The sequence below is a fragment of the Balearica regulorum genome, chromosome 3 (assembly GCF_011004875.1).
Source record: "Balearica regulorum gibbericeps isolate bBalReg1 chromosome 3, bBalReg1.pri, whole genome shotgun sequence".
Classification (NCBI taxonomy): Eukaryota; Metazoa; Chordata; class Aves; order Gruiformes; family Gruidae; genus Balearica; species Balearica regulorum.
In genome coordinates this window covers 63654179-63676673 of record NC_046186.1, presented here as the reverse complement: position 1 = coordinate 63676673, position 22495 = coordinate 63654179, and the positions used below count along the sequence as shown (strand labels likewise).

Genomic DNA, 22495 nt, shown 5'->3' with positions numbered 1-22495 from the left:
AGCAAGCTATTGCATTGATTTCTATTAACATTTTAGACGTCTACTTATTCTGTCCTTCACAAAGTAAATATTAATTCATCCTCCAATACAATTATGTTTAAAAAAAAAAAAATTGTAAGGTGTATATTCCACATGATTTTGAGCTTAAGTATTTCAATATTTGTAAAGCGAGATTCTGTAGTATTAACCTGAAAATGGGAACCTAATACAATAAATATTTTCCATTCCTTGTTTTTATATTTCAAATAGATTGTATATACAAAATCACCATATGGGTTTTTTATGTTCTATGATACTCATAAGTGAACACATTTATAGAACTAAGAGTCATAGTTGCTTAACACAAAAGTAATTACATTTGTATGTAAAGATTCTTCATGGAAATTGTGTTAAGTGTTGGGACCAAAAGTATAACTACACTGAAAGCATGCTGTTCAGTATGATTTTTGAAATATCAGTTTGAAGAAAGCATGATTCCAAGGGGGTTTTTTATATACCAGATAAACCTCCAGGAGTGGCTAAACATTACAAGACTCTGGTCACTGACCAGAAAATTGAAGAATCTTGTGGACATAATTGGAAGCGTTTGAAGTCAGGTTGGACAGGACTTCGAGCAACCTGATCTAGTGGAAGATATTCCTGCCCGTGGCAGAGGGGTTGGACTAGGTGATTTTTGAAGGTCTCTTCCAACCCAAACCATTCTATGATTGATTCTATGACATAAGTGATAAAGCTTGGAAAGGAAAATGTGACTTTTTGACTGCCATTTTCCAGCTAGATTAACATACAGCTGGTCTGGGCTGTCAGATTTGTGATCTGTAAGGTTTGTGAACTATATAGGATTTATGAAAATTACACATGAATGTTTTCCTCTTTTCTTGAGACAGACAGGAAGCAAGAATAATTTTTTAAGACCAGACTTACATTCTTTTTTTAAAGCAGGTCATAAATAGTCATCAGATAAATGCATAAGGGTCTGTTATTTCTAATTGCATACTTGTGTGGAAGAAGTACTGTTTTAGTAATTGCTTAAAATTGAAATCTGCTTAATTTCGTGAATTGCATCTAGCATGTTTTCAGCAGTATCTTTAATTACCATGAAGTATATATTCATTAGAAATATATTTATATTCCTACCAATACTTTCAGATCCTTGATTTTCTAAGTATGGATGAAGTGAGAGCCAACTCTGATGTACAAATTCAGGAATGTGGTTTCCGAAAAATTTGTTGGGCATTTCTAAAGGTATTGTAAATATTTAGATGAAGAAACAAAATTTATAAATAATTTTACTCAGTTATCTAAAAGATATTAACCATACTAATTGGAAAACATTATTAATATTTCCAGGCAGCAGAGCTGGAAAAACAAATCCTTGCTTGCTTGGCTGTTCTCTCCTTTCCCTCTTCCTTCAGCCCATAAAATTGACAGTAACAAGCTTGACAGTAAAGAATATGTATTTTTCAAGAAAGCATAGAATGTGTAAGAAATTTTTTTGTTCATAAAACACAGAAGGGGGTTTTCCTTGAGGGTTTTCTGTGTGTTCATGAGACTTGTCTCTGCAAAGAAAATTACAAACCCACTAATTCTATACCTCAGCTATTCTGTATTCTAGTAGCATTTTCAGTTGGCCAGTCTTTGAAAATACTCCCTAGCCTAATTATAAAATGCCTGTCATTTTTAGTTGCAGACTTTGAAATGCTGCAGCAGTGAGCTACAGGTGATTTAGCCAGCATGTCATTGCCTTTTTACTCTTTTAGGAGAGACTTCAATGTGCCAATTTGGCCTTTGAGAGCCGACAAGCTTTAATTTGCCTGAGGATAGTTCATTTATACCTGCCCCTGTGGACGGTAGATCTTGACAGCCATTGAGCAGTCCACAACATGAGAAATACAGAAGACAACTGACTGCAAGTTTAGAGGAAGGGAGAGGGACCTCCATAGCATTCCATAGAGTGTCTTCTCAGCTCTGCCCAAGATGAATCTGTTGGAATCAGAGGTCTGGTATCCTGTGTCTGGGTGTATGGTTAGCTGGTGGGAACTGTACATCCAGACGTTCAGTATACCCTACTCCTGAACAAAGGGAAGGATGAATTCCATCCCATAAATACAAATAAAATTGTGGCCTGTTCTTCATTCCTGTTGCCTCTGTCTGCATTATCCTTTGATCTGTATCAGAGTAGAAATGTCCTCATAAACAGTGGTCAGTGTTAATGGCAGTAGTTAGACTTGTTCTTTAGTTCAATAGAGAGAACTCTTGTCTCCTCTGAGGTTGGAAAGGTGTACTGCTTTGTTGCATCTTATGCTCTGAGTCAAAGCCTTACGAATGCCCTTTGCTCCAGCGTGCAAAGGGAGCAGATCTGTAAGAGGCTCTTTGTAGATTGACAGTCCTTTGAGATTTGGGTGATTCCAGCAAGTAGTACTTTAAAAAGAAAAGAAAAAACCTCTAGGCTGCCATCTAAGCTTTAATCTTAGTGATTTGATCCTGGGGGTCTTTAATACATGCTTACTTTGTCACCACTTTTAGGGATAGTGTACTTCCCCAATGGGAAGTGGATTTCAGAGTATACTGTAGTTGTTTAAGATATTAGAAATGATCAATGACTTTTATTGATCATTTATGTTAATATAACCTATTTTTTCCTCTTTTTAATCACCCTTCCAGCTTGTAGGTGCAAATGGAGTTCAAAACATTGATGGAAAACTTCGTCTGCAATTATATTACCCACCTCCAAGGACCAGGTCACATTCGAATGTTGTTGAGGTTTATGACTGGTGGGAAAAATGTCCTAGAAATCGTTACCCATCAACCTTATATGTAACCGTAAGAGGCATAAAATTACCAGATCATGTAAGTTAAATATATAAAATATAAATATATTTACAAATATGCAGACTTTTCTGTAGGAGCTAGTAGCTTGCTAGAGTGTGTGTGTTTGTATGCATGTATATAAAAGCTGTACTTACATGCAGTGTATAAAATAGCTAGTATATAACTAGCTATAATAAGAACTTTGCATCTTAAGATATGTGTTCCAAACTCAGTCCTTCATAGCCATCTTTGAAAAATAGGTGTACTTTCCCATCTGCAGCTTTGCATATTTTAACGTTGACAGTCGGAAAACTTTCAGGGTACCTTCCTGAAGATTGATATTCCTCCTTATTAGGAGAAATACTATTTTACACTCATGTAGGTGTGTAAATTCTGTAAGTGAGAGAAGTAGTAAAGCACTTAACTCTGATTCCCCGCACCCTCAAGCTATAGTGAGTCATATTTTTTTCTCAAATGAAAACTCCTTTAAAGACAGGGTTACATTGATATGTTCTGAGATGTGCATTCAAGATAAATACAGCATTTATTGTTTTACAATGCAGGCACAATACTGTTCTATTACATAATTTTTCATATGTATTTACAGTTGTCTTAAGTCTTCTGCTCACTGTTCTTACTATTAAGGGTGATCTGTGGAAGCCTGGTGAGATGTGGTCCAAAACCAAGCTAATCTCTGGGATTAGTTCATGTGGTTTTTGGGACGTTTTTCTGGTCTGTGTGCTGGAATGACATCTGCAGTTCTTTTGTTCAGTCAGCTGCTGAGATTGTTAGGAATTCTATGCACTTTGCTTGAGTAGCTGTGCTTCATCCTTCTGGAAGTGTTCTGAGCCTGTCTTCTCCATGGTCTGAATGTTTTCGTGGTATGTTTAGGTGCTATCACTGGTTTACAGGTGTCCCTACTTTACAGTCCTCTGTGAAGCTCAAGCAATGTGATGAATTTGCATAGGCTTTCTGAGCTGTACTTGACTTGGATCCATTGGCTACTGATACTATTTAATTCTTGTTCTGTAAATGCCACATTTGCCAAGGCCGGGATTGAGCTCCACATAAGAGCCATGGCATGATACAGTTTTCTATACATAGGTTTCTGCTTTCATTTAAGATGTGTTACAGGTCCTGCCTAGTCTTCCTTTTACTCAAAAGGGCCCAGATCCCTTTTTTGTCTCGTATTCAGATGTGTGTCTGTAGAGACTTGTCTTAGTGAAATCTAAGCTTGGTGTAACTTGTAGGTAAAGTTCAGTAAGTGTACTTAGAGAAGTTTGGAAAGTATATGCGCTTTACCTACAATTAAAATCACAAATGTGGTCAGTCCTCCTTTTTCCTTTGAAACACTTGAACATGGTTTGTTCAATAGACAATGCTTGTAATATCTTTTCGTATCATGAACGGATTTTGTTGCTGAAGGTGGTAGGTTAATGTCGCTGGAACTATTTACATGCTGAAATGTTTGAGTTTTTGTTATATACCACCTTCACTATGTAGTAATTACTAATTTTCACTGTCCTGTATAGTTGCTAAAAATGGAAATCGATTATTTAAAAAATCTTTGATTACAATCTGATTGACATAACTTTGGAAGCTCAGATTTACTTTCTGACTTGCTGGTTACTTTAAATGAAATTTTTGCTATGCAGTTTTCATGTATGAAGCTTTTTCCAATCTCTGTTCTTCAGATGTAAAAATGTGATGCATTTGAAAAGTACATTTTAATCTTTTCAGATATTACACTGTTCATCTTTAAAATGTTTTTTCCTGATACTTAGTTTTGTTTGCCTTAAGGTTGCTCCTTCTTTCCGCTCTATGATAGCTGTTCAGCAGGAACAAAGTAGTACAACACTCTGTGAGCTCCAGAGGGAGGGATCTAAAAAATCATGTGAACCTCTTCCAGAGGAGAAAAAGGAGCCATGTAAATGGACAAGATTGCCTGGACAGGTGAAGTGTTTGGGGTTTTTTTTTTGCTTTTTGAAGAAAAATAATTTAAAGATTTACTATCTTTTTATAATTTTATTTTTATGATGCAAGTATTCTGAAGCAAGTCATTAAAGCAAATTAAAAAATACTAAACAAAATACAAAACATAAGGAACTGTCAGAAATAGTAGAGGATGCTTAGCTTCTTATCAAATAAGTTGATTTAGCCATTTTTTCCCAGAACAGTCAGGTATTTCTATCTCCAGAATTCTTTAGGAATTTGAAAGAGTAGGGTAAGGCTATCAGGTAGTGGTAGTAAGACAGGAAACCAGTTCTCAAATTTCAGCTTGATTGGAAATACATTTTCTTGTTTGTTTGTTTGATTCCCTCCGTTAAAGTTATTTTTACAGTATAACAGAATTATGAAGGAATTTTCATTGAAGAACCTTATTAAGAAGGTTCTTGCTGACTTCATCCTAACTCTTAGATCACTGTAGCTGATGGAAATTAGCAATTGTGAAAAGGAAATATTTTTAAAACTTATGTAGAATGTCCATGCAATGATTTCATATTTTTCTGTAGAATGGCATTAGTGTGAGTTCATGGTTCTATAATAAAAGATTTGTTAACAAAGAATGTTGATTTTTATTTGATTCTGTACTGTAGTCTTTATACAGATCCTTTCAAAAAGAACACTTAAATACACACAGACTTAATTTTATTTCCCAGTAATGCTTGATAATAATAATAATAAAATAGTAAAGACTAGACAAGTCTGTTTTTACAATGGAAATTTTCTTACCAAAAATAGCAGGGTACCTAAAAGGTGTAATTTCTTACCAAAAATAGCAGGGTACCTAAAAGGTGTAATTTCTGTTAATGTTTGTTACTTTTTAGAAAGCTGCCATTCTGAAAATAAGCATGTAATCAAAAAACAAGAGAAATATGAACCTAAGAATATTTGTCTGCCATCATAGAAATAAAATTTGGCAGCTTATTTATTCTTAGACTAGTCCATGTCCATACTGAAGAAGTTTAGTAGCAGCAATGATGTATTTTGTGATGTGCTGGCTTGTGAAAAAGTTTCAGTAAGGTTAGCATGATGTGGCATGTTTGTTTGCCAAAGAATGTTAAAGCAGATCTGCTTGTTTAAAAATGAATAATCACTCGAAATTACCATTTCCTTTTTATACATTTAAATTACTGTTTTAGCTTTAAAACTAAATTATCTTTTTAAAGAACCACAATATATTTGTGTTTGTCTCTATAGATATAGATGGATGGATGACATTATTTTTGCAAAATGTTCCATAGAATTATGAATTATTTGATATATGAATTAAATATGAAATGAATTTTATATGCGAATTGTAGCTATATGACCTGTAAATAAAAGAAGCTTGTTCTGAGCTGAACTATTGATTCAGCATTGTAATGTTTTATTTTAGAGAGGAGTTAAAAAGCATAAGAAGGCTTAATTGCATATATAGTTTCTAACAAGATATGTTTACCTGTATTCTAAAGTGAATAGTGTATATTCAATTATTTCATTAGTAGATCTATTTGTATACTTTTAAATGTATAGGAATCTGTTCATATTCATTTTTCATTCATAAAGGTAAATCATGTTTAGGTTAAATAATCACATAACTACTTGGGATATTTTAATTACTCTTAAACTTTGAATTTAGTTCTGGAGAAAAAGCTCTTGGGTGAAAAAGAGGGAATATTTTGGGAGAGAGGAAGAGGGAGTGTAATACCTGTGCAATTTTTTTGCAATGTTTTATCTCCAGTTATGTTTAAAAAAATCAGGAATTGAAGTACAGATGAGGAATGCGAAAGGTGATTTGGTAGACCAAAGGTTTGAGTGCCTGTAGTCGGTCTTATGAGTTCACACTGCAATCATTAAGTTACTAAAAGCTGTGCTTAAATTCCTTAAACAAGCTTGACTTAGTCTAACTCTACAGCTTATATTATTGACAATAGTCATCATTAAGCATTTCTTAATCTTAATTAAAAATTGAAACAGCTTCCTTTTCTTAGGTTTTCAAAACTTGCTAGTTGTCTGTAATAATGGAGAACAAACAAACTAGATGAACATACAAACATGTGGCCTAAGTTATGCAGCAGAACTGTCTCTGTTTACAAGGTTGCATTTTTCTTTTAAATTCTCTTAAAATCTTAGCAGCTTTTTAAAACTTACACGTGACAGGAATTAAGAATGTGTCTTAAATGTTGTGTAGTTAATATTCATAACTGTAATCCCAGTTCTTACCTGAAAAGCTAGGTTTGCCGCATACCGAACAAGCATCTGTTTTCCCTGCGAAGTGGAGATATGGGCTGTTTCTGTATTCGTTTTTCTCATGATGGGAAAATGCTGGCAGCAGCATGTGCAGGAAGGAATGGCTATCCCATTGTTTGTAAGTTTAAAATATGTTGGTTTGGTTTTTCTTTCTTACATAGTTTGAAACTAAAGGGCAAAAGATGTATTTTTAATATTTTTTTTAGAGGTTTTGTTTTATAATTGTGCTTTGTAAATTATTCTATGCATTAAAGAGCATTGAGGAAAACGCTCTTTCTTTATCAGTAAGGCTGGAACTGGCTTTTTGTACATGGTAATGTATATACAGTTTAATGGTATGAAATCATACTATTTCTGCGCAGAGGTCTAATGGAAATGCTAAATCAATTTGCACAAGGAGCATATTTTCTAATAATAAGGCTTTAAGTGAAAAAGCTTTTCCAGCCCCCACCATATGTTTTTTCTGTAATTTTTTCCTCCTAACCTGTCATGAAAGTTAGATACCTGGAATGCTGTCATCTCCAGACAGACTGCTGGAGGCTGCTGTCTTCCATGATCCATTTCAGTTGGAACTACAAATATTCCTTATTCCTCAAACTTGGGGCTGCTGCTTCACAGTAGCCTCAACTGCATAGTTCTTAAGCCCTGCATAAGAACTTTGAGATTTAGAGAGATCAGTGTATTAAGCGTATACAAAGTAAATGTGTAAATGCAAGGAACAGTAAGTCTAGATTCCTTCATTACACAGCCCCACAAAATGATCTCTGTGTTATCTATTTCAAAGATTTGTTGGGTAGCTGTCAAAATTGAAAAAAAAAAAAAATTTCCTATCTGGTTCTAATAATTTAAAGTAGGATGTTCTTAAGACATTCATGACATCCATGGACCACTAGATGGGGCTATATGCTTTCTGTCCATGCACATCAAGCAACTATTTGATCTTGTTCTCCAAAAAAGAGAAGAAAAAGAAAATGAGTTGACTTATGCTAGCTGAAACTCAGCCCAAGATTAGACTAAACCTTGCACTAATAATTGCATATAATTGATTGTAAATACTTACAAAATCTTTATTTTTCTATTTAAACTTCACTAGTGTATGAAATTCCTTCTGGAGAGTTCCTGAGAGAATTTTATGGTCATCTCAACATAGTGTATGATCTTTGTTGGTCAAAAGACAATCAATACCTTCTTACTGCATCCTCTGATGGCACTGTCAGGTCAGTATGATGAAGATGTTCTGGCATAAAATAAAGTGGTCCAGTTTCATTTCTTACTAAAAACTGTGTTACAATGTTTTAAATGAAGAATTTATTGCAGTGTGACTTACTCTATAATATTATAAAAATCATGATGGATTTAATCACTCTGTATTTCCTATATTAATTTCTAATATATATCAGAGACCAAAGGTTTTCAAAAACTGTAGTGTCTAAATCTACAGTGCAGCAAAAAAACCAAAAGACTTTATATTTCCAGAAGTCACTGAGACAGTTGGAATATTCTATCTTTGGAGAAATAGCCATATTATGAATGTAGTATTTGCAAATTTGAACACGAGGTAGGAAATTGAAAATTTAAGACTCAAGTTACATGTATAAATAGGCTACACTGTACATATATATGTAATTTCTTATATTCTTGGACACAAAGTTAAATCATTCAACTTAAATTGTTGTAAATGTAATTTGATAGTATTATTTCTGAGACTGTGTACACATTTTCCTCTACAGTTTAAAAGTGTACTTCAACACTGTTAATATTAAAATACTAATCTGTTCAAGTTTTAAAAGCAAGACCCTCAAAACTGTAAAAACCCCATGAAAGTATAGCTGTGACACTGCATAATTTTATTATGAGCAACTTCATAGGTTTTCATAGGACATTTTTAGCTCTTCAGATCCGTATCTCTTGTTTCTGTTATGCAACTCAGTAATGCTACAGGCAATTGCATAATTAAAACGCCAGAAGAATTGTTAAATGATATATTGTATGTGTGGAACTGTTCTGCATTTTTTTTTTTTTTTTGCAATCCTTGTATGTAGGCATAAAAAGACTATTTTGAGACCTTTGCTCAGGTTTTTATTTTTTATTTGTGGATTAAATAATAATTTATGTTGAAGTAAATATCAATTTCAGTCATTTATGTTACCTATAAGAAGGCCCAGCTGTTCTTCAATTCTTGAATTTGTGGCAGCAAGTTGAAACTGTAGTGGTCTGCCTCCTTTTCTGTGTACTGTGCATAGTCACAGTAAGAGTTGTTAGTTCCTGTATTTATTGTCCGTTGCCTTAAGCTCCTTAAAAACTCTCATTTGAGGCAAGGAGTTTCTTCTTTTTCCCTTTCATATTGGGAGCATTTTGCCATTGAAACATGGTAGAATTGAAGGATGAGGACCAAACGGCACCATTGCTTTAAAGGTATTATCAGTTTATTATCCGGATCATCTCTCGAACTGAGTTCTAAGGCAACTTGAAGGGAAATTTGGGAACTTATGTGAATCCTTCTTTATATAGTGTTTTGTATGTAACCCTGAGCCTTCCCAAGCTTTAGTCCCACGTTATTTGTGAGCAGTAAATTAACAACTTAGTTGTTAGAGCAACACCATTCTAAAAGATAGGTAGGCTCCTTGTAACCTTTGCACATGAAGTTGCAAGTTAATTGCTATACTCTAAGGGATTGCAATTTTGTAATGAACTCACTTCAGAGTAAGCTTAGAATTCTTCAGTAGCCACCAGAAGTAGTTACCCCACCTGGAAGGGTGACACTCAAACAATTCAATTCCATATTGTAACTAAGCACGCTCTGAAAAGTGCTGCCCACCTGTATTTCATGACCCAGTTACCATTCCATTCTTTATGGACCCATCTTTGGAGAAGGCTCAATCATCAAATGTATAACATCAAACAAAAACACTTCCTAAGAAAAATCTTACACCTATGGGTAGTGAAGGATAGGAAATAGATGAATAGTAAGAACTGAATTTATGTGAAGAAAACATCCTTGAGATCATAATCACTGTGTGGTAGGTAATTGTTTTATTAAAACTTCCAGGGATTTTATTTCTATTTAGTGGTCCTAACTGTTCCTTTGTGGGGTTTTTTTGTTTTTTGGTTTTGTTTTTTTTTAAGAGCGATGCCTCAGAAGGTCTTAATTTGTTTGTAACTTCTGAACGAAAGAAACTTATTCCATTCTATGGCATTCTTTATGTATATTTTTAAATTTGCAAAGTATCCATTAAATGAGTAAGTAGTGAGGAATTTACTTTGAAGACAGAGTACCACATAAAGTAGTAAATGTGTCTTAATTCTTGTTAGAAAGTACCACATTAAAGGATTAAATATAGGTGGAACAAATTGGTAGGATAAACAGGTGGTGCTAAGTGTTTGCAAGCATTTGCTTCTAGAACCACTAGGACAAAACATGGCATTAGTTATACCTGTGTATGTGATTGCTTTATACAGTAGATATCCTAACATCCTTTCCTTTTAGAATGTGGAAAATAGAAATCCAGGCAGCATCTGCAGTGAGAGTTTTCCCTCATCCTTCATTTGTTTACACTGCAAAGTACCACCCAATTGCTGACTCGTTGGTCGCGACAGGATGTTATGACTCAGTGATTAGAATCTGGAATGCAAACGTGAAAGAAATCAATGGGCAACTGCTACAGGAGCTTGATGGTCACAAAAGTTTCATCAACACACTTTGTTTTGATGCAGAAGGTATGTACTTAGTATTACTTTTTCAAATAGTCATCTTTTCAGTTGAAGACCAATTTGAGTGTTACTAGTTAGCATTTCACATTGCCTTTTTGAAATAAAGCAATAATAGAATAGAATAGTTTTAGCTGTGTTTGCAATTAATACATTAGTATGATGCCTTACTTGGATGAACACAAGGGGACACATAGTCCCTGATGTAAATTGACAGTAATCAGAAAAGGCAAGTGTAGAAAGGACAGGCAAACAAATGTGTAGTGATCAGGCAATGATGACTGGGCAAATTTTCGTCATAGTTTGGTTTCATTGTCCCTATAACTGGCTGCTATTAGTTAGCTAATGTTTTGTACATACTGCAGCAAAAACTAGCAGAACATAAAGCACAGATGCTACTGTTCAGAGATGACAAACGCATCAGGATGCAGGTGGAAAGCCTAGCAGTTAGAGAGGTAAGTTGGAAAAAAGGCAGGTTTGGCTAGAATTCTTCTAGGTGGAAGAATTATGCGCAAACTAGAAAGCAGAAGCAGGAAATCTGAAACCAGCTTCTAGAGAACTCTCAGAACTGAACTTCAGAACAGGAGAGTGCATGATCGGGACAGTAGCAAAGACAGCTCCACCATCTTCTCATTCAAAGTTATCGACTCAGTACAAAGATAAAGAAAATGAGGTAGCAGTAGTTAGACTGTGAGAATTTTAATGCTAGACTGAAGAAGTGGGAAGGTGATGAACTTTTCAACGTTGACAGACAATGTGAAAAACTGAGAAAAGGACAGAGATTTGACCATTGTGAATAATGTTAACTGGTAGATTAACAGCTGAAAGTGAGTCAGAGATATATACTGACATGTACTAGTTGGAGGGTGTGAAGAGTTGCAGATGGGTGAGTGAATAAGATACTTAGAAGTGTTAGACTTTTTCTGCTATTAGTGATATCATTAGTAATTAGCTGGTTCATTTTTGGAGGTATTCACTGGAGATACTACGAAGAGGAAAGAGTTGCATTTTTATAAAGAATAAGTATTTGTGCTTAATTTAAGAACCCCTGTTGGAAAACAGTATTTGTTCTTGTTCAGGATGCTCTCAGGGAATGTATAGGTAAGCATTCAGTTATCGTGTGATGCTCATTGAGCTGTAGATGCTCATTTTTTGCTGGTTCCAGAATATGAGTAAAAATGAAAAAATATTTGGCACCCCAGTATCTGACTTATGAGCTGAATCCAAATTTATGGTATCAATTTATGTCATGCAGTATGAGTGAAATGTATTTGCAGTGAGCATACGTCCTGGTTTCAGCTGGGGGGGTTAATTTTCTTCATAGTAGCTAGTTTTGGATTTGTGCTGGAAACAGTGTTGATAATAGAGATGTGTTTGTTATATGGACCTGTTGTTGTTGAGCAGTGCTCACACAGAGCCAAGGCTTTTTTTGCCTCTCCCACCGCCCTGCCAGTGGGATGGCTGCAGGTGTACAAGAAGTTGGGAGGGGACACAGACAGGATAGCTGACCCAAACTGAAGAAAGGAATATTCCATACCATGACATCATGCTCAGTTTATAAGGAGTTTGGGAATAGGAATGGGGGGGTGTGGCATCGATGTTCAGAGTGATGGCGTTTGTCTTCCCAAGTAACTGTTACATGTGACAGAGCCCTGCTTTCCTAGAGATGGCTGAACACCTGCCTGCCCATGGGGAGTGCTGAATGCATTCCTTATTTTGCTTTGCTTGTGCGCATGGCTTTTGCTTTTCCTATTAAACTGTCTCAACACAAGTTTTCTCACTTTTACTCTTTCAATTCTCTCCCCCACCCCGGTAGGGGGAGTGAGTGAGTGAGTGGCTGTGTGGTCCTCAGCTGCCAGCTGGGGTAGAACCATGACAGCATATCGTAGCAAAAGAGAAGGAAGAACCAGTGTTCACCTATTTACAAAAATAATAGAAAAAAGTTGTTTCTTGTTCATACATCCTTTTCTATATTAGTTCTTTTGTGGAGTATTCTACTTATAAGACATTATTTCACAGGGCTCCACATGTTCTCAGGAGATAGTTCAGGACTGATAATAGTTTGGGATACATCTGTCAAAGGAAGTTCTCAACACCTGTTTCAACACTGGAGGATTAATAAGGTATACAGGTTTCTTAAACTAGCATTGTAATTTTTATGTGAACTGTTCTAAATCTAGTAATTTGATTGAATTCAAATTTTTTATGCGTTAACTTTTGTTTAACTGAAAAAGTGTATTTTGTTTAAATAGCAGTACAAAAGAGCTGATAGAACATGCTGTGATTCACTGACAAATTGTTTTGCAACTTCAATTTTTTGTATGTAAAACATGAAAATTCTTGAGGTTTAATAGCATTGTATCAACAGATAAATGCTAATACATTAAGTTTGTTCTTGAGAGACAACAATAACTAGACCACAGGCTTTACAAGTCACCTTAGAGGCCTAATGTTCAGTCAGCATTTCCATCATCAACCATATTTCAGAAATTCAGAGTCACAGTAGAATCTGCCTTGTGGTTGTGAAAAGTTGATTGCCTAGGATGTAGTGCCTTAATAGAGGAACAAACTTCTTCCCTAACCAGATAGAATGAAGGGGGCAGAAAAAGAGTAATGCGAGAGAAAAATTAATAATAACGTGTAAAAACATGAGTTTTAAAACACAAAGTTATATCTTTATTTTCTTTCTTTCTGTAGGAAATAAAAGAAAATGATATTAAAGGAACACCAATAAATCATTTGGAGGTGCATCCAAATGGAAGGCGTTTATTAATCCACGCCAAAGACAGTACCCTGAGAATCATGGATCTCAGAATGTAAGTAGCTTTTTGGTGACAAGTACGTATTTTCTTTTTATTTTAAAATTTATTTGGGGAAATAAATTACCATAAACTATTAAATGTATAGTTGTGGAGAAGAAAGATGTCCTAATAATCAAGGATAGCAATATTAGGGTTAGGAAATTATTTCAAAACACTGCTGTATTACAGACCTTTCATGTGATGTTGGGTAAGTCTTTTAGAGTAGAATATCCAAAAATTACTAGATTACTTGGGATCTTAAGGTGGCATGAAGAAGACGCTAGTCTCATAAAGATTGAATTCACTTTTAAAAATGTAATCTGTGCATGAAAATAACTTTGAAATTATAACATTTATTTGTGTGTTAGTTTCTCATTGTTAAGTCTCTGGGAAGAGTATTTTGATGGTAAAATGGAGAGAAGATTGTCATCATAAATGCTGAAAAATGTAGTGATGTACGTATTACAGTATATTAAGTAGACTGTGAGGTATTTTTAATTTAGTTTTTGATTATTTTCTTATTTTTAATAGTTATGAATGATTCTTTAATAATAAACTACAATAAAAAACAAGCGAACCTCAGAATTACTTGAGCCATTGAGGCTGGAGAGTGTCTAGTCCAATCCCAATAATCAAAGCATGACAGCATCTTATTCAGGGCTTTGACCAGTTGGGTTTTGAATATCTTGAAAGAGGGAGAGTTTACAGCTTCTGTGAGCAACATGTTCTAGAGCTCCTTCACCCTCAACATTTTTTTTTTCTTAATTTAAAATGGAATTTCTTATATTTCAATTTGTATCCATTCCCTCTTGGCCTTTCACTGGGTGAAACTGAGAAGAGTCTCACTCCTATCAGTTACACACATTGATAAGATGTACCTGAACGTTCTTTTCTGGAAAGTCACGTTAAGATACAAATGCTCAAAGTGATTCATCCGTAACTTCATGGATTCTCTTCCTCCCCTCACCATGCAAAAAATGAAAGGTCCCTGGTGTTCTACATGAAATTTCCTGGGAGAAATACCTTTATGCTCTCATAGCACGAGAAACTATGTGCTTTTAGAACATACTTTTGTACATGCATATAGATAATCTCTCAGGAAATCTCACTCTTAAATAATATATTGGGTTGAATGTTTGAACTAGCTGAAGACTTTCCAGTCTTATAGTGCATTCTTAATTTATAATTTACAGTAAAAAATTATAATGATCATGCTAGAAGGCTAAACTACCCACTCAGTTGAAGCATGAAATTGGTGAATTAACAGAAGGAACCTGTAGTTTTTGAAGCAGATGGTGTTCTTCTATCACCACCATTCCTAAAAAGTTCAGAGAGTTTTAGTTTGAGAGAGAAAAATGGACACGTATATTAATCTCTAAGAAAGGGTTAATATGGTATGCAATTTCACAATTATTTTAAGCCAGTTTATCCATAGGACACACCGTCTCCTATCTCCCGCACCTTTGGCCATGTATTCCTAGCATTTCCTTTTTATCAGCTTTAGAGATCTTTTGATGCAGGGTAAGTCAGATCAGTGAACTGATTCTACTAAAAATCAGCCTACAAATACAAATGATTAATTTTCATTTTAATCAACTATGTGATCTAACTCATCTGATAGTTGCCCAAACACTAGAGAAGAAATGAAGGAGAGCCTGGGAAAATAAGGGTGGAGAAGACAGCAGCAGGACTGCTGCTTTGACCGCAGCCCACAGTTACATTGGCTTCAGTCTATCAATAAACCACAGGGTCAGATACCCAGCAGTGATAATTTTACACGTCAGCATTAACTGTTCGTTCCCTGCATGAGAAAAGAGGGGGTGGAGGTCACAGATGAACACAATTCACTTTGGTTGACAGCTAGTTGTTCTTAACTTTCCTCTTTCAACTTGCTTTTTTGATCTTTTTGGATAAAGCTGCTGTCCTGTCACTCAGGTATGTGATCAGGGATTTAGTTTTGGTTCAGACCTCTCCTTAGGGTTTCATATGCAGGTTAGTTTTACATCTTGCAGAGCTCTTCTTCATGACATCTCAGAGATACTATCTTTCTTATTCACACAGCTAAAACTCTTATTTGAGCTAATATGGTATTGCACTGTGATCATTAAAGCATCCTTTTCTCTTGCTTGCCAAATAGAATTGTATCTAAGGTATATTTATGCAAAATATTGTTAAAAATAATTTTCCTGTCATATTAACTGCACTACACTTCCAGCATACGTCCACCATTTCTGCAGTAACACATTTTAAAAATCACTGTCTTCTGTCTTTGAGGGCTGTCATGGCCTATTGCTGTTCTTCTTGCCTCAAATTCTGCATTGTACTATTACTGCTGTATTAGTCTCTATTTTGAACTTTCATATCTCTTTCCAAGCTGTATCTCATGTTTGTGATGGCCTCTTACAAGCTGGCTTAGCTTCTTTAAATCCATTTGTAGATTCTCTCTTACTTGACGCCTACTGTTTGACAGTAGTTCATTGGTAGGTCATTATTACTATGCTGACCAGTAGTGTTTCAGTGAAAACAGATTAGGATACCTAAGTTGCAAGATAATTTTAAAAATATTAATGCTAATAGTATATCAACATCGATGTCTGAAATTTGTTGATTCTACTGCTGGTTTTCTAACCAAGGAGACATCAGTCTGAGGAGCTAAAAAGAGCTGCTGGATAAATTTAAGCACTACTAGGATGTAATCAAGTTCAGGAAGCATAATGAAAACTTTTTTGGCAGAGCTTAGAGTAATAGTGCCAATTTCCCCATTTTGTGCAAAGCCTAGGATCAAGAAAATGCAAATTACAACATCTATATCCATTCTCTAGATCTGAGTATTTCCATTTTCTATTGAAAGACAAGGATGTACACTTTCATCTATAATTTTGTATGCATTATGAAAGCTAGGGAAAAGAAAGGATAAACACTGCACTCTGCAAAAGGTGAGTGCTTGCATATCTATTTGCGATGCAAGGTGTATTGATTTTTCTGAGGAATAGAGGAAGGGACTGACACATAAAAAGTTAAATTGTCTGTTCTGAAAGCATCTGCTACATTTGCAAACTATTCTTTATCTTTAGCTTGGCTACAAAGAAATACATAGGTGCCACAAATTACAGAGAAAAGATTCACAGCACCTTAACACCATGTGGTACATTCCTGTTTTCTGGAAGTGAAGATGGAAAGGCTTATGTTTGGAACCCAGAAACAGGTAACTAATTATTTTATGGTCTTAAGCCAGGTTGTCAAGGCTGAGGTGGAAAGGGTTTTGTCAGCTTTATTGAAACACTTTTGATATGGAATGAAAGTTCAGTAGAATGTTCTTAAATCCTGAAGCCTTTGCTCCACCTTTTTAATAGCTATTATTAATCTCCAAGATGTAATTCTCTAGGGGAAATTAATAGGCAGAGGTAGCATTTGTAATATCCAGCAGGAATGGAGAACTTGAAGCTCAGCTTTTTATGTACTGCAATTCTTTACATGTGGATGAGGGTCTTGGAATGCACAGAAATGTTTTAAGTCAAATCAGTCTTTCTGTTGTGTTTTTTGAAATTGGGAATTAGACTTTTGTTGAGAAACACTTAATCTGTTTCCCAGGGTGGTCAGAGACTCAGTATTTTTGGCCTTTGGAATATAAGGTTTCTTCACTGATTATTCCCCAAATCGAGTACTTTGAAAATAGCTGCCAAAATCTTCCTGGAAAAAGGCTAAGCAAATGTAAGATAAAGAGTTTGTCATCTTCATTGTACAGTGAGGTAAAAGGGACAAAAATCACAGAAGAAGGTAGCAGAATGGTTAATGGTTGGTTTTGATGACATTATATTCTCTCTCCAATTATGATCTAAATACTTTTTAAAAAGGAAAAAGTAAATATTTTAAAACTGGCAGCTAACCAACAGTTCTGTTTTTAATTTCTTTCCGTGTTTCCAACTATATTAGTTTACATCTATGCCACTACATAATTTGTCTGAAAACTTTAAAAAAGAATAAACGTAAAAGGGAGGAACTTTGTTATTAGTATGTTTTCACCAGGCTTCGACTCTTCCTTATACACTGCACTTGCATTCATAATGCCATCAGCTGAAGAGCTAATTTTATTTATTTTTTAATAATTTTGTGCTCAACTTTCCCTCCTATTGTTAGTATTATATAATTGAAATCCACAACTAAGATAGCTATCTCTGGCAAAATGCAAGCACAAACAAATACTATGGAACGCCACCTTTCCAGAAGTTGCTTATCAGAACAAGAGAACTCAGCTAACCTGATGCATCTTCTGGGATTTCCTGCAGCTGTTGCAACAGCACTAACTTTTCTGACTTATTGAATAATTTACAAGCATGGAATATTTTTTGTCTTATGCCAAATATTACTTTTCAATAAGGAAATTGACTGAAGAATATTTATTTATGGTGGCAGTCCCTGCACTCTAGTAATACAGGCTTTAACCAGCTGTTATTTTGCTGTATCAAATATGTTTCTGTGGTATTAATACACATATTTGACTTCTATAGGAGATCAGGTGGCCATATATTCTGAACTCTCCTTCACATATCCACTTCGTGATGTTGCCTTTCATCCACATGAACACATGGTGTCTTTTTGTGCCTTTGGTCAAAACCAGCCAATACTTGTATACATTTATGATTATAAAGGTACAGTACAAATTTTCTTGATAGACACTTGTAAATATTTTATTTTTAGAAGTGATTTGCTAGTATTTGTACTTCTTTTGAAGGAAAAAGAAAACAGTCATTTGATGATAATACATATCTTTATCCTGGGAGGTATCAAAACCAAACTGCGTGACCCTGAGCAACCTGCTCTTGGTGACCCTGCTTTGAGCAAGGTCTTTGGCCTTGCCGAATCACCAGAGGTCCCTTGCAACCTCAAATTTAAATGTGGTGTTGTATGTCATCCCGTGTGATTCTTACAGCAATTTATGATATATAGGCAGCGTTGTACAAATATGTAAAAGCCCCTTTTCAGTATCAAGGGGGATCATTGAGCCAGAAAATACTATCATTCCGAAAATTAATGAATAGCTTAATAGAAATCTCAGTAGTTCGTGCTGGCATTACAAAATAATATTGAGGAGCTGTAGAGAAATGAATTGATATGAGAGAGTATAGATTGTTTTAATAAACAGGTGTTAGATCTGTGGTGTGATTATGTGAGAGAGATGTTTATTCCCCATGTTATATTAAAGGGAAGATAGTGATAAATGCTAACTTTGAATTCAGTCTGTCCTTTACGGGCTTTTCTGATAGTTGTTATTTGAGGCTAGCTTTAGCAGTGTCATTGTTTCAATTAAGAATATAGTTTCAGATGTCATATTGCATGTAGAAAGTAGATAATGTTAATAGGAATTATGCAATAAATTTTGCTTATCTCTAACAGAGTTTTATTTGAATTATATTTGCAGTTACCATAGATTTATAAAGCTAATCTTGTCTTTATACATTTGCTTTTTAAATAACATCTAGTAATGAGATTACTCATATGAAATCTCACAGTTTAGGTTATTTGTCTGTTGAACTGGTTGACTTTTACAGGAAAATAAAGTGGAACAACGTTACCATCAGTATTCAGTGCTAAACTTCAACCCAATAAGATATCTGCATTCTAGAGAGCAATGGAAAATTTTTTGGGTGAAGAATTTTTTTAGAACTTTTTTGACTGTTCAGCAGGCAGTGAGTCTTGAAAAAGCTAGCATGGTAGTTTAATATATGTATATGTGTGTGTATATATTTAGAGGTCGCACACATATCACACTAGTAGTTATCTGACTGCTTAACTAGAGTCACTGGTGACAGTAGGATTTTTGCATAGCTTGTGGTCTTTTCTACATTGTCTGTTACTAACTTTTTGTTCCTTTTTTGGTTAAAAGCGCACACTTTGCTTTCAGGAGATAGTCTTACTGCCTTAGTGTTGAAAGAGTTAATCATATAGTAATACTAATTTTAGTCACTGACACAGTTCTTAAGACTCCAACAGTATGTGTTTTACATACACCAACAGTTTTATGAATATACTGGACAAAACTTTACTGAGGAATTCTTTTAATCTTTGTTGGCTTGAGACCACAGTATAAAAAATTGCAAAAGTCAAACCATTTGTTTAAATGCCAGTGAGCACAACTTTTTGATCAAAAGTATCCTAGAGCAAGCTTCCTCCTGTGCCTGTATATATGTCTACCAACTTCTGAAATTTTACTCAAGTATAATAAGCTCACTTGAACTAGGCTGGAAAAAATGTGAAATGTACCTAGTAAAACAGCTGACTACAACTCAGTGCAAGCTATGAGTTTCTTGCCTTTGAAAACATTCCTTTCTCTTTTTTTCCTCCCTAATATTTCTGCATGGAGAACACTATTGTTTATAAGCAATAGAAAAATATCAGTTCTGTGTGAGAGGTTACTGAACACAGATAACAGAAGGGAGATGTGATCATGAAGAGTTAGGGGATATTATGGGGAAAATTTCCTGTAATTTTCAGGTTTTCCCTATAGCAGTATTAGTACAGATTCTGATGGTGTTTCACTGAAGACATGGCTGGCAAAATGGCAGTGATCATTTAATTATTTTTTTTGCATGGCAATGTAGGATTCACCTGACACATTAATATTGGTTATTTCTACAGTTGCACAGCAGGAAGCTGAACTCGTAAAAGATCTCAGTTCATCACTTACTACAGCTGCACTGAGAGGGCCACAGTTCTTTAGCAGTTTTTCTGAAATTCCCATACAAAAAAGTTCAGTGATGTCTCCAGCAGATCAGTTTGTCAGTGTTGCAAGAGCATCAATGAGAATGCAGAAGGTGAAACAAAAACTTGATTCTGTTATGGTAAGTCAAATTTAATTAATTTCTGGAAGTATATAGTCTTTCAGCCAAAGTTTGTATTCTGGGACTGATATATGTTACAAAACATATATATGTAGTTTTGGGATCTGTTCTTCAGAAATTAATACATCTCTCACTAATGCACTTGTAAGTAGCTCTTTAGAAGAGATTAATTGCATGAAACTAAGTTATTTTTGTTATCAAGTATTTGATGGCAAGGGATGTTTTCTGTCAATACCTATTGCTATTCATATGATTTACTCCATAAGAGGCACAAAGATGATGCAGGAGGCACAAAATGATGCACAAATTGAGATATGGGGGGAGATAAAGGAGTAGGCATGAAGGGAAAGACAGGAATGAGGTTTGTGAGGACACACAAAAGAAAACACGGGAGTTGGTATGCTTCTGAAGAGACTGCAACCCACGGAGAAGTCCACACTGGACAGATACAATGCCCGAGGGGATTTCAGCTGGTGGAGGACCCACATTAAAGCAGTTGAATGGAGTAAGAAGCGAGGAGAGTCAGAAAGAGCAAGCCACTATGCATTAACCCCACTCTCTTGCACCACCCATCGCCTTACCAAAGGAAGTGTGTGACATAATGGCAAAAGCAAAGATACTGGAGACTAGGAAGGAGGAGATAGCTGTCTGAAGTGAAGTTGAGACAAAGAGGGAGGAAAAGTGTTTTCTTTGGGTGTTTGACTATTTGTCTTGTTTCTCAATACCTAAATCAGTAATTAAACCTTTTGTAATTGTCAATAAGTTTAAGTGAAATTCCCCAACTTGAGACAATTTTGCATGCAACATGAATGCAGAATATTCCTGAATAGCTCTGTGCAGTTATAATTACTGTTCACAGTGGCATGAACTGCATTTCGGTTAGTGCTTATTATTTTTCATTTTTAAGTATTTTTGAGTACATATACATATTTTTTAATGTAGTTTTAGAGTTCATCTGCATTAATAAGTAGTGAAGCACAAAGGAAGCAGATGAGTAGGTGAAAGCAGTTGTCGCTGCAGATGCTGTAGCTACTCTCATCATGCTTTAGGGGTTTTGCTTTGGATTGGATCTAGTCTGGTTCTATAGCCTTGACATCCCCATTAGGCCTGTGCTTTGAAACTATCCAAAAGAAAGCTATCCCACAGTCTTTTGCTTCCCAGTGGACCTTTTCCTTGCTTTATGAAATACCACACTGTAGCTCACATGGACAATGGTAGCATGTTGCTGCTGCCTCCACAATTACATGTGGCCTCACGTAAGGAAGCAAGCCTTGTTTCTGTTTTCTGCTTATTTTGTTCCTGCTCATCTACACGTGAGCCCTGGTAGCTTCAAGTTGTTTATCAGTCAGAGAGAGACGCAATATGGAGAGACTGGAGCATGCAACCTTGTGTCTGGGAAGACATTCCAGAAGAAATTACTTTTATTCTTCTGGATGTCTTGTCATCTGAGGAAGACGGGGATAATGAATTTCTGGGAGTCTTTATCATTGCAACTGGATCCAGTGTCCTGGATTAGCCGGGGATTCTGGGTTGTGAGAGGCAAATCTGGTTTAGCAGAGCCATGTAGTGTTTCCATGGAATCATGTAGCTAGGTGAAATAGATATGCCTACAATTGTGTTTGAGATGATAACTTTCAGCTACTGGTATTTTGCAACCCTAGAGTCCCATTACTCGATGACCAATTTGGGGTAAGTCCACTATGAGCAGAATCATCATCAAGGTTTTGGACAGCATCCTCCAAACCCTTTACTATGGACCATAAATATGGGAGATGTCAGAAAGGTCATCTGAGCCTTCTCATAATGTTGGTTTCCAAACAGTACAGGATGGCAGTTGAAGGAGTCTGTATCCAGTCTGGTGTCTGTCACAGAGCAGCAATGATTATTAAAAACTGAGAGTGCTTCCTTGCAGGGCTTTCTGAATCACTGAGATGCTGGGAGGAGATTTGTTTTCATTGAAAGGACTCTTGGTGCTCATCTCTTCAGTGATCCAGCATGAGACTCGGGGGACAGTGATACCTCCTTTCCAAGCAGGGATAGGATCAGTTCTTGCACATGAGTGCAGTATTGCCTGCCTGCATTATCAGATTCTTGTCAGCCCCA

The 22495-nt window shown here is 35.6% G+C and overlaps 1 protein-coding gene across 7 annotated transcripts in view; it reads left to right on the top strand.

The window, feature by feature from the left end:
* Positions 1-22495, top strand: part of AHI1 (Abelson helper integration site 1) — a 101088-nt gene that overhangs the window by 17663 nt on the left and 60930 nt on the right. For all 7 annotated transcript variants that reach the window (XM_075748163.1, XM_075748168.1, XM_075748165.1 and 4 more), the window contains exons 8-18: positions 1150-1245; positions 2665-2850; positions 4612-4764; positions 7030-7162; positions 8138-8261; positions 10532-10761; positions 12772-12875; positions 13450-13568; positions 16628-16758; positions 18062-18202; positions 20190-20392. In XM_075748163.1, coding sequence (XP_075604278.1) covers positions 1150-1245; positions 2665-2850; positions 4612-4764; positions 7030-7162; positions 8138-8261; positions 10532-10761; positions 12772-12875; positions 13450-13568; positions 16628-16758; positions 18062-18202; positions 20190-20392 — 1620 coding nt within the window. The remainder of the gene's footprint in view (positions 1-1149; positions 1246-2664; positions 2851-4611; positions 4765-7029; positions 7163-8137; positions 8262-10531; positions 10762-12771; positions 12876-13449; positions 13569-16627; positions 16759-18061; positions 18203-20189; positions 20393-22495) is intronic.